Raw genomic sequence first — 11,550 nt, 5'->3', positions numbered from 1 at the left:
TGCTATCGAGATCCGAAAACATGACGGATGGCATTTGCATGTTGAACGGCGGAGCACGGCAAGATTGTTTCCTTCCTCGCGACCTGGTCGACTGTCATGCTCACTCATGCAGAAAACAGACAGCAGACAAGCAGCACGGCAAATTAAGATTCTCGGTTCAGCATCAGATGGGCTACGCACGGCGGTCAGCCTTGGCAGATTCAACGAATAAGCAACCCCGTGTCTTTCATCAGCGATCGCCCTTCGCAAGGCAGGCGCTATGGCGTTCCTTGCTTACCCCATGCTTGGAAATGCCATCACGCTGATTGGCTCGAGCCCAGCAGCATGCCCCCCGCGCAGCTAATGACAGCGCAGCCAATGCAGGTTGTCAGCTATTGCTGGAAACCGCTCGGTGTATAAAAGACGTTATACCAACACGAAACCATTGCATTCAGGCCAACTCCAGTTCAAAGCCAGACACTATAACCCCTCCTGTTTTCCGTACTCGCAGTCCCCTCCATCCCCGCGTTTTTCATCATGGCCATCACCAAAGCTTCTACCTGCTGCACCAAGGACGGTGCCGAGTGCATCTGCGGTAAGTCTCCTACAAGTCCCTTGCAAGTGCCAAAGGACCCCCGTCACTGACGTCGAACACATGCGCCAGCGCAAAAAGCCACCTGCTCCTGCGGCAAGCAATCCGCCCTCCAGTGCAACTGCGGCAAGGCATCGTCAGAGAACACGGTGCAAGGACCTCGCTGCTCGTGCCGAGCCAGGCCCGCCGGCCAATGCACGTGCGACCGCGCGTCCACCGAGAACGCGTCCGTCTGCGGCGCAACCTGCGCTTGCGGCTCAAGACCTGCTGGTACGTCCTCCGCTCTTCCCACCCCCAGACACGTGGCGAGGGGCTGACTGAGTTTTTGAAAAGATGCGTGCACCTGTGAGAAGGCTGCCGATGGCGGTTTCAACCCTGCTCTAGAGACCGACTTTACAACCCGAAAGTAAAAACGCCCGAGGCAATTCAACACGGAGTGGTTTGCATCTGCCGAAAGATCTTAGCGGCTGGGGTTATGGCGTTTTGGCGCCTTGTTTAGGAGGCGTACTGGTTGGTAACACAAGGGGGAAGGGGGTCACTATAAGGGACTGGACCTTTCCACACATTTATAGACTTTTTTCTGCTTTGTGGCGGAATCCGGTCTCGCAAGACATGCACATTCGGATGGAACGCAAAAGACAGTCATCTCATCCACGCGAGAAAAAAAATTATGATTGATGCATAATTACTTTGTTTTCTTTTATCGAAGCAAACTAGACAGAAGGCGTTGACGGGCTGCCAAGCTCAAACGTAATCTCCGGTTGAGGAAGCTGGATCGGACCAGCATACGGAAACTGACAGCCTAATGTTATATTGCATGGCAGTTCCAATAGGGCAGATATTCAAGCACGAGAGCTATCTGGAAGTTTGATTTGCTGTTGACCGTTGGAAACTAATTGTCCGTCCTTTGTCCGCATTGTGACATGAGATTTCGGAAGAAGGAAGAGCGTACCAAGGGATAGGGCACAGCTCTACAGGTGAATAGCATGATTCTTGCTACCACTCCCGACGAACAGCCACGCAATGCGGCCCAGTTCTGCATCCACGCGCATGCCTGGTCCCTCCGTCTCTGTTCGTGACGTCCAAGTGGGTCCCGGCTTGATATGGTGGATAAATCGAGGCGTAAGGTAAACGTCCGTATCAGTTATTCAGTTTGGCGGCTGCGTTGGCCAACGAGCCGCTGCCTCTGCTGCTGAAAATGCCCATGATGCCAAACCCGACATAAAACAGGGCCAGCGGATATGCCACCAGGCCACGCATTCCCTTCATCCTCCCCACGGCGCAGAACATACCGCTAGCGCTGTATGTGCACCACATGATGGCAGCTGTAGTCAAGACGATTCCGATGGGGGTATCCATGGGCATGACGATTCCAAACAGACTTGTTGCCACGAGCGGAAGGAGGCAATAACCCAGGACGGAGGCCGATCTGGGGAAGGTCAAGGTTGCTGAGAAGTGGCCCCCTTGTTGGGATGCCGGCTGCGAAGAAGGTTCACTGTACTGTGGGTGGTACGACTCGGACGAAGGGGGCTCGGTAGGGGACATGAGAGAGAGAATAATGTGTAAAGATGTCGATCCAAGCAGGGCCAGGCCGTAAATGTATCCGAAATGAACCTTTCCGGAGAAGAGCAAGATGGTGCCGAACATGAGGAAGAAGAGGATCGGACCTGCCAAGTCGGAATCGTCCATTATGTGCTGATTGATGTGTCTGAAAGGGTTGAGGACTGCGAGGGTCTGGGACACGGTTTGTCAGTCGCTATGCCTTGTTGCGGGATGGCGACGGACCAGCACATCTGGCGGACTCTGGCGGACTCGGGCGTTGCGTACCTTCATTTGAATGTGCCCAAAATTGACTCCCAGCTCCTCCAACAACGGGGGCTCGCCATCGTAGCCTTCTGTCGAAAACGCAGCCAACCATCCCGTCCTTAAGCCGCCGTGCTCGCCCATGCGCCCTGATACGCCCGCACCGCCAAAGCCAGCTGACGTGAAACCGGTTTGGCCGGCGGGGGCGAAGTTCCCGGACGCACCAGCGCCATAGCCATACGATGCTTGTTGGGGAGTCGCAGCACCCGACACGGCGGGCGAATACGACGACGGATAAAACTGGAGGTTTTGGGCGGCACCGGCGCCTGGCGGTCCGTATTGGGGATTATTCTGCTGGCCACCGTAGTAGTTGGACATGGTGAGGGGAGGAGGATGCAGCTGGCGAGATTGAAGAAGGGCGGTGGTGGAGGGCCGGGGGGGAAGCTCGCAGAGGCAGCGCAATTCGCCGTACGTGTCGTGTCGTAATGCCGTCTGGTCGTCGTATACACACACACAGGTCTCATCTCACCCACAAGCACGAGAAGGTTAGGTAGGTAGGTACATACGGTGGGATATGATTGGGCCATGGTGGTCATGACAGCTTTGCCTGAGGACGAGAGAGGGATTGATGCCTTGCGTCCAAGGCAGAAAGCTACAGGGCGGCGCTAACAGTGGTACGTCTAACTCCGTACGCGGCACCTTTTGTTCTCTTCTGGATCAAACTTGGATGAGAGCAACAAGAGGAAAAACAATTCCGCTGTGTATTGTAGTATTGTAGCGTTGTCGCATTTGTATCCTGTAAAGTTGCGTCATGCTATCCTTTGTCCAAAGCACGGTGTTGCACCAAAAGTCGGACAACTAGCGACCTTGTCTACCTATCTACAGTAGGTACGGAGTAAACTGCCATCGCTTTTCCTCCCCCTCGAGACGAAAGAATTGCGCAAATAATGGTGGAAATGTTGCCATGCCCCCATGTCTAGCTTTAGATAAAGGGAGGGGGGAGGGAGAGCGGGAGGGGAAAATAAGAGAAGAGAAAGAAAGGCAGCCAAGTCAATTGCCTTTCACTGAATTCGAGGCCATCATCCGTCCTCGGTTACGCCTGGTTGATAAGGACGGCACTTTTATTTGGCGGCCCCACTGGACGTGACATGGATGTAACCGTCCATCGTCTTTGCTCTGGCAGGGCACGTCAGCTGTAAACGAGGCAACTCACTCACTCACACTGGTCCGTCATTGGAGAATTCAATGCTACATACTGCGAGGTTGCAGCACTGCCACAATGAGCCAAGCCAAGCTCCAGTCACTTATCAGCCCGAGGCCAGAGCAAAGCACGGGTAGCTGGATGAGCAGCCGCTAGCAGACGACAAGCGTTATCTCGATCCAAGAATAGTGTCAAGGGAGGTTTGGGGCGAGCGGTAGGTGCTCGAGCGGGTTTGTGTGTCCCGTGATGCTATTTCCATACTGCAAACCCCAAGAGCCTTACGGCGCTAGCTATAAATAAGTAAATGGGATCTCACTGCTCAAGTCTCAAGCGTGAATAAAAACACATCAGATCCTTACATCTACGTATCCTTTGCATTTACCAGGCAGTCTTGACGATACCAAGCTCAACTTGCATCTGACCAGCATCTTCACCTTTGGTCAGAAACCTTGGGTCAAAAACTTGGTCAGATTGACAACTTCCATCCCCACCATGCGAGCTACCTCAAGTATGTCTGCCGTTCTGGCCTTGTCGGCCGTCTCGCAGGCTGCCGTCAATGCCACCGCACCTACGACTACTTCCTCCTTGATCTTTGTCCCTCTTCCCCTGTCCACCGGCCAGACCATTGGTCCGATCAACAGCACCACGGCAGCATCTTCTGGCTTGGGTCCATACGTTATTCTTTCGGCTTCTTCGGGCTCACCAGTTCCATCGGGCAACTCTACCGCATTTCGAACCTTTGCTACCGGCTTGCCTCCCACTCCCACAGCAGCAGGTCCGACAGCCGATCCGACAGCCGGTCCGACAGCCTCAAACACCGCTGTTAATGCTGGTGCGACCTTGTCCAAGACTCAGAACTCATGGCTAGTCGTGGGACTTGTTGTTGCAATGGCTACCTTGAACCATTAGAGCGGCAATCCTTTCGGGAAAGTCGAGGCAGGGGCATCGGTATTCTTTTCTTGGTATTTTCTTCTTTTTTTCTTTCCGTTTCGGAGTTCGGCAAACGTCGCTGGAAAAGACCGCATGGTGCTGCAGTTGTGTCGGCGAGAATAACTGTAGATAAATGGGGATTGGTTAAAAGACGTACTCTGGCAACAAGAAATTTATCAAGTTATTTCTGTCCTTGAGCCCTAGAACTTCTTGGAATTTTGGACACGAGGGGCGAATCCAAGGCAGCGTAAGCTGGCCCACGGCCTGTCCAACTCTCGAGAGAGATCTGGAAACTCGTAGACATGTCCGGGCATATCGCTCCTGGGTTCTCCGTACCGGCTCTGACTCTCGATCGGTCCCTCTGTGAGATGCGTCATGCCTGGCACCCGAGTTTCCAAGCAATCCGAGGAGCAAACCCAGCTCGACGTGATGGGGATCGTGGAACTGTAAGGGCCCGTCATAGCTTAGGTACTACTGATCGTCGATGAATTCTGACGAGTGCCTGCTTGCTCGCCTGAATAAATTGGTGGATGGGACTTGCCCCACCAACGCTTGCGGCTGCCGAAATGATGACTAATGGCGGCGCTGAGGCCACCAATTCCACAAACGCTTCCAAAAACCTTGACAGGGACTTCACATCCATGTCTCGAGTCTTGGGGCTGTGCGGCTTGCAGGCGATACAAAACATCCATCATGGTGAGAAACAAACCGAAGCACCGTGACGATGGGAATCGCGCGCAGAATCCCAGGCACGGTACTGATTCGCGACGCGCGTATCCATCGACATCGAGCCCTCCAAGACGCTCGCAACGTCTGCAAAGTTTGAGGCCTGACAACGGCGGACGGGACGCTCGTGATGATGGCCATCGCCATTATGCGCGCCGAATTGATGCGCAGGGCGCAGTCGACTCGTATCGGCCTCAAGTACCCCAAAGCAACTTTACCTTTCGCTTTGACAAACCTGCCGGCATCAAGGACCTGCCGCGGGAGCCCTCTCGCTTTGATCACAGGAGTTCTCAAAGGGACCGTCGCGGCCCTGCTAGGAACTCGGGCCGGCGCTGGCAACCACCTCCCCATCCCTCGGAGCGGGCTCTCATATCCGGCGCAACCCTCAATCTTCCGGAAGAACGCTTGGACGATGGAGAAGGCAAGGCAAAGTTTCGAGACCTGGATGAGTTGTCGGATGACGACGAGCTTGACATGGACATATCCTCGGCATCTGACTCTGAAGAGCCATCCAGAAAGCGCGCGCGCACACAGAAAACCGGGCAAGATGGAGAAACCCTCCCGAAATGGTCCAACCCGGATCCCTACACTGCCCTACCCTGTCCCGATGAATCGACGCAAAAGAAACGGGATGTAGTGAAGCTTATCCGAAAAGCAAGGTTGGAGGCCATAGCCAAGCCGACCGCTCCCGCTGAAGCCGAAGACTTTATATCGTTTGACCTCACAGACGATGAGCAGGACGATAAAGAGTCACAAGAGGACATTCTACCCCCACCTCCAACTGAACCGCCGCCACCACCACCTCCTCATGCTCCGCCCTCCAGACCTGCCGCTCCGTCAGTCAGTCGGGGTGTGTTTGGGTACAGCAGGGAGATTGGCCTTTCTGCGGCTGACCAAACGGGGCCACTCGGATCTCGAAAACGAACGGCTGATGACGAGATAAAACCACCGGATTATGGAGAGTTGAAAAAAGCCACGACGAGACCGTCCAAAGGAAGCATTACATCTGCCTGGCTACCCAAAGCGAACGAGGATCCTTGCCCTTGGCAAATCGAAGACCACTCATCTACTCATAACATGGCTTTCCGGTAAGTTTGCGTGACGCAGGCGCGCACTATATGGCCATTATTTATCTGTGCGCCCAAAGTGTCTGACGACGACGATGTATGTGTGTATAGCTTGCATAAAGAAATTATGGACTTTTACGAATACGTTCGACCACGCGACTTTGAGCAACGCATTCGGGACAACCTCGTCGAAAATCTGCGGAAAGCCATGAGGCGGGAAGGTCGTGACTTTGCCTCTGCACAGGTTCATCCCTTCGGCTCCTTCATGTCTGGCCTTTACCTCCCAACGGCGGACATGGACCTCGTGGTCTGCTCAGCGAGCTACATGCGTGGCGGGCCACCAACATACCTCAGTGCCAAGAGCTGGCTGTACAAGTTTAAGAAATTCCTGATGATGCAGCACGTCGCCGAGAGCTCCTCGATTTCAGTCATTGCCCATGCTCGGATACCGCTGGTCAAGTTTGTGGACAAGCTCACCGGGCTCAAGGTGGATGTATCTTTCGAGAACCTTGGTGGCGTGACGGCCATTGATACGTTCCTGTCCTGGAAAAAGCTTTATCCATCCATGCCCATCCTCGTTACCGTCATCAAACACTTTCTGCTGATGCGTGGCTTGAATGAACCGGTCAATGGAGGTATTGGCGGCTTCTCTGTCATATGCTTAGTAATTAGCATGCTTCAACTGATGCCTCATGTTCAGAGCCGGAGCCTGATTCCGGAGCACCATCTGGGTGAAATGCTACTAGAATTCTTTGAGCTTTACGGACGGCAGTTTGAATACGAAACAAACGCTATTTCGCTCGCTCGACCGACGGGGTATATTAGAAAGGTGAGCAGACCAACATTTGCCTCCATGCGCCTCCTCTCTTTCTTTCTCTTTCTCTCTCTCTTTCTCTCTCTCTTTCTCTCTCTCTCTCTCTCTCTCTTTCTCTTTCTCTCTCTCTTGTGCTCCCCGACCTGCTGACAGTTCCCATAGTCCGAGATTGCATCGTTGACGTACAAGAATAGAGATCGCTTGTCTATTATTGACCCTAATAACTGCTCCAATGATATCTCTGGAGGGTCATCCAACACTAGCGCAATCATGGCGCGATTCCAAGAAGCCTACTACGCGTTGCGCGACCGGATGAAGGAGGTTGCCTTGAACCCGGGGGCCGGCGGCATTCTCGACCCGATCTTGAGAGGAGACTACTCGTCTTTTCGACTCCAGAGAGACTATATAAGGCATATACACGAACAAACCATTGGCCCCTGCACAGGCTGATATCTTCTTTTTTTTTCTTGCTCTTCTTTTTATTTATTTATTTATTTTTTATTTTTTTGCGGACGATACTCACGACGAGGTGCATACCCGAACACGGCGCTCAGGGTTTCATGATTCCAATCAGTTGCTGTGTAAGAATCACCCGCGAGGGAACGGAAGAACGGAACCGTGTCGATGAGAGGGGAGTGGCATGTGTATTATAACGATTGCGACGATTAGCGCCGACAGTGCTTCGATTGACCAGCGATGCGGGCCTATGACCTTGACGCATTGGCCAAGTCTTATTGCTTGGCTGAAATTTGAACTCTTGTTTGGATGTTTTTGTTCTGGGATGCTAACAGTGGTAGTGACGTGGGTCTTTGCAACGTACAAGAAAAGGGGCCTATTGACAGGCCTTTTTGCCTTTGCTGACCATTGATTGAATAGGGCCACACGAGTTCCTTTCTTTTCTTATCGAAAAGCAAGACGCTTCCCGGTCCTCGCCACCATGAACTCCAGATGACAATGCTGACATGACATATGAAAAGCTCGGCCTGCGCCCGGCAGCCAGGGTGCCCTTTTTCCTCACTGCAAGCTCTGCTATACGTAGAGTTGCGGAGAGGGGAGATGGGAACGAGGCGTTGGACAGCTCGTCGAAGCTTCTGCCTCGACGGTCAGCAGAGCACTGGATGTTGCGAGGACTGACAGCAGCAATCCCAGGCCCAAGGTCAGACGAGCCAACTGGGCTGGACGTCTTGCAATGTGGAACCGGATTATGATTGATTTTTTTTTATTTTTTGACAACGAGATGCGTGGCTGGATGGCAATGGCCAGCTTGCTGCATCGCAGACTACAATCCGTTATGGTGGACTCTGACGGTGGTTCTTTGCAGCCTGCTTTCAACGGAATGCTGCCGACGGACTGTTCGGACACAATCTTCAGGCAACCGCGGTATTGATCTGGGTGCGTCGACGTGGCGGCGGCTTGGGGCAGACAGATGGAATCCTGGGCGGCAACAGCCACGGTGCTGCGTTTGCAACGTTGGTCGAGAAGACGAAGCCCGTCGGTATGTATCCTGGTGCGGAGATGTCTTGGCGCCTCCACGTGGTGGGGTCAGCAAAAGGGCCGCTGGGTTGAAACATGAAGGTGCTCGTTGCTCGCTCGTGTCCGCTCTCGCAAGTGCCTTTTGTCTCATAAGCTATCCGTTGTCTTGTTTCTTGTTGCCGGGGATATCGCTGGATTCGTGTAATTGTCGGGAATATTCGGCTAGGATGTGGCACATATAACCGAGGGAACAGTAGCCCCTTAGGGCTACCCCCGTGCCCACTATAAATAGCTGGTGCAGCAAGTACTGATCAGTCAGTGCTTGTTAACCTTTATACAATATAGCTGTTCTTCTGCAAGCTTCCTGACACAAGTGCCTTTTGTCTCATAAGCTATCCGGTGTCTTGTTTCTTTCTTCCCCTCCAACATTTGAACAACCACTCCCCCCCCAGCGTGGGCATTTCCGAAATCAAAAAAGAAATCAAAAAAAGAAAAAGAAATCAAAAAAAGAAAAAGAAAAATAAAAAGAAAAATAAAAATAAAAGTAAAAATAAAAATAAAAAAGAAAAAGAAAAAGAAAAGAAAAAGAAAAAGAAAAAGAAAAAGAAAAAGAAAAAGAAAAGAAATCATCATGTCGTGCACGGAGCTTTACCCCACTTCTCCAAGGGACGTCCTGACGAAACTCTACGTCGGAACCTCGATCCGCAATGTGCCCACGCCGGCAGCCGTCGTCAACCTGGCAGCCGTCAGGAGAAATTGCGAACGGATGCTCCAGGCTTGCGACAAACTCGAGCTGGCTTGGAGAGCCCACGTCAAGACACACAAGGTGCGTCGAATCTGCGAAACGCTGAGTGATGCGCGTCGTGAACTGGCTGGGACTGCCACTGACCCGGCCGGTTGAAACGATGGGTACGGAGCAGACAGACTCTCGAAATCACTCGGTTCCAGGTGGGCGAAGATGCGACCAAGCCCGTGAATCTCATTGTCTCCACGTTGGCCGAGGCCGAGTTCCTGCTTCCCATGCTGAAGGAATACCAAAAGCAGGGCAGAAAAGTTAATGTGGGTGATGGCAACGCGCTCGGCCCCTCGCCCCTTGATTGAGGACTGGAAAGCTCGGCTGATCTTGCCCGACGCCCCCAGGTTCTTTACGGGCTGCCGATGCCTCGAAACGCCCTGTCTCGCATGGTGGCCATCGCTCAAGCCTTGGGAGAGGGAGGTGTGTCCATGCTGCTGGATGACGCCGGGCAGGTTCCCATCCTGTCCGAACTTCACCGCCTGTCAGGAATCGTACCTCTTGCGTACATCAAGATCGACATGGGTGGGCGCAGAGCCGGCGTGGAAGCGCAAAGCCAGCGGTTCCTGGAACTGGCTGATGCTGCGCTGGAAGCGCACGACCGAGGCAGGATGATCCTATCAGGGTTATATTCCCACGCTGGCCACTCGTACGGAGGTGACAGCCCAACCGCGGCTGTCAAGATGATGGCGGCCGAGCTCACTGCTCTCCTGCAAGGGGCGGATCGATTGACAGCCCGGGCCGCTGACAGGTCGTCGGCCGCCGGCCTGCATCGACTTGTCTTGTCTGCGGGAGCCTCGCCAACATCGCTGGCTGTGCAGAACCTCATCGCTGCCGCCGAGCAGCAAGGGCACCGAAAAAGCCCAGAGGGCCAGATCAAGCCCGAGGTCGCGTCTCTGGCGGGCGTGCTCGCCACTGCCAGGGACAGAGGGCATGTCGTGGAGCTGCACGCCGGCGTGTACCCGATCCTGGATCTGCAGCAGCTCGCGGCGCACAGCGTAGACCCGCGCAGGCTGTCATGGGGCGACATGGCGCTGACAATAGTGGCAGAGGTGCACAGCAGGTATCCCGGCAGGGGCGCCGGCGGCACCGACGAAGCCTTGGTCGGCGCGGGCGGCTTGGCGCTCGCGAGGGAACCCTGCAAGGCCTACGAGGGCGTGGCGATGCTCACGCCGTGGGGCAGGTGCGGCGCGTCGCTGCCGTCGTGCGAGGTCGAGGACTACCGCGGCTGGATCGTCGGACGCGTCTCGCAGGAGCACGGCATCCTGACGTGGAGATCTGGGGGGGCGGCGGAAGGCGAATCCCAGGCTGCGGAGCCGGACGCGCTGCCCGAGGTTGGGGACAAGGTTCGACTCTGGCCGAACCACGCCTGCATCGCTTCGAGCCATTACGGATGGTACTTTGTCGTTGACGAAAGCAGATGCGGGAAGGAGGATGAAATCGTAGACGTCTACATTAGGGCCAGGGGGTGGTGACGGACTGTTGGCAGACGGGGCTTCAAAGACGACGAAGACGACGAAGATACGAAGCCAAGAAGACGAGAAGACGATAAAAGCCTACAAAGACGGCAAAAAAAAAAAGCATCGAACAAGCCCCCCTCCCTACGTACTCCTTGACTCCGCAGACTCGGCCCCAACGCAACGTCGAGGATGGAACGCCCTCGTCGGTGAGCATCACCAGGCAAAGGGGAGCAGGCATCTTTGTGTGTTCTTGCGCTCCACGCAGCTTGACGGCGACGGCGACAGCAGACGGGGGCCACGTAGTAGTCGCAAGCCAGCGTCGGCTAGCAGACAAACCCCCCCTCGGCGCCCATCAAAGCAAGGGGTTTCGAGTCACTATTGCTTCCCTATTGCGGCAGCTCACTGGATCCCGATGCTCGGTCAACTTCCCTATTCGAGACATACGCTGTCCGCACTTGGCGATTAGTTCTGGCGAGCAGAGAGAAACGCCCGGTCAGCTATCGCCCACGGCTCGCGCTAGCGCTCTATAAAGGCGCACACTATCTGTGTAGTACATACGTGCGTGCAGCCCATCGACCGTTGGCAGCTTGTCAGATGATCTAACATGCATCGCTTAGTGTCGGCAAGGCTCTTTGGGCGCACGAGGATGCAAGCTGACAAGCCACCAGCAGCAAAAGACCAGGGGCCATGCACGTCGGGAGGGGCCTAATCC

The 11,550-nt window shown here is 54.4% G+C and overlaps 5 protein-coding genes across 5 annotated transcripts; 4 read left to right on the top strand and 1 right to left on the bottom strand.

The window, feature by feature from the left end:
* Nucleotides 1–516: 516 nt before the first annotated feature.
* UV8b_00871 (uncharacterized protein) lies at nucleotides 517–981 on the top strand (the record flags this gene model as incomplete). Its single annotated transcript, XM_043138369.1, has 3 exons — nucleotides 517–574; nucleotides 644–841; nucleotides 905–981. 3 exons carry the CDS (start codon nucleotides 517–519, stop codon nucleotides 979–981), a joined length of 333 nt encoding a protein of 110 aa, XP_042994303.1.
* Nucleotides 982–1,711: 730 nt separating this feature from the next.
* Nucleotides 1,712–2,752, bottom strand: UV8b_00870 (uncharacterized protein; the record flags this gene model as incomplete). The annotated part of the gene is made up of 2 exons (XM_043138368.1): nucleotides 1,712–2,305; nucleotides 2,399–2,752. The coding sequence occupies 2 exons, from the start codon at nucleotides 2,750–2,752 to the stop codon at nucleotides 1,712–1,714; spliced, it is 948 nt and encodes a 315-aa protein (XP_042994302.1).
* A 1,333-nt stretch (nucleotides 2,753–4,085) lies between these two features.
* UV8b_00869 (uncharacterized protein) lies at nucleotides 4,086–4,484 on the top strand (the record flags this gene model as incomplete). Its single annotated transcript, XM_043138367.1, has 1 exon — nucleotides 4,086–4,484. One exon carries the CDS (start codon nucleotides 4,086–4,088, stop codon nucleotides 4,482–4,484), a length of 399 nt encoding a protein of 132 aa, XP_042994301.1.
* Nucleotides 4,485–5,198: 714 nt separating this feature from the next.
* Nucleotides 5,199–7,562, top strand: UV8b_00868 (uncharacterized protein; the record flags this gene model as incomplete). The annotated part of the gene is made up of 3 exons (XM_043138366.1): nucleotides 5,199–6,319; nucleotides 6,410–7,127; nucleotides 7,275–7,562. 3 exons carry the CDS (start codon nucleotides 5,199–5,201, stop codon nucleotides 7,560–7,562), a joined length of 2,127 nt encoding a protein of 708 aa, XP_042994300.1.
* A 1,654-nt stretch (nucleotides 7,563–9,216) lies between these two features.
* UV8b_00867 (uncharacterized protein) lies at nucleotides 9,217–10,853 on the top strand (the record flags this gene model as incomplete). Its single annotated transcript, XM_043138365.1, has 3 exons — nucleotides 9,217–9,411; nucleotides 9,510–9,644; nucleotides 9,726–10,853. 3 exons carry the CDS (start codon nucleotides 9,217–9,219, stop codon nucleotides 10,851–10,853), a joined length of 1,458 nt encoding a protein of 485 aa, XP_042994299.1.
* Nucleotides 10,854–11,550: the final 697 nt, after the last annotated feature.

The sequence above is a fragment of the Ustilaginoidea virens genome, chromosome 1, assembly GCF_000687475.1.
Source record: "Ustilaginoidea virens chromosome 1, complete sequence".
Taxonomy (NCBI): Eukaryota; Fungi; Ascomycota; class Sordariomycetes; order Hypocreales; family Clavicipitaceae; genus Ustilaginoidea; species Ustilaginoidea virens.
This window is presented reverse-complemented; position numbering and strand designations above follow the sequence as displayed.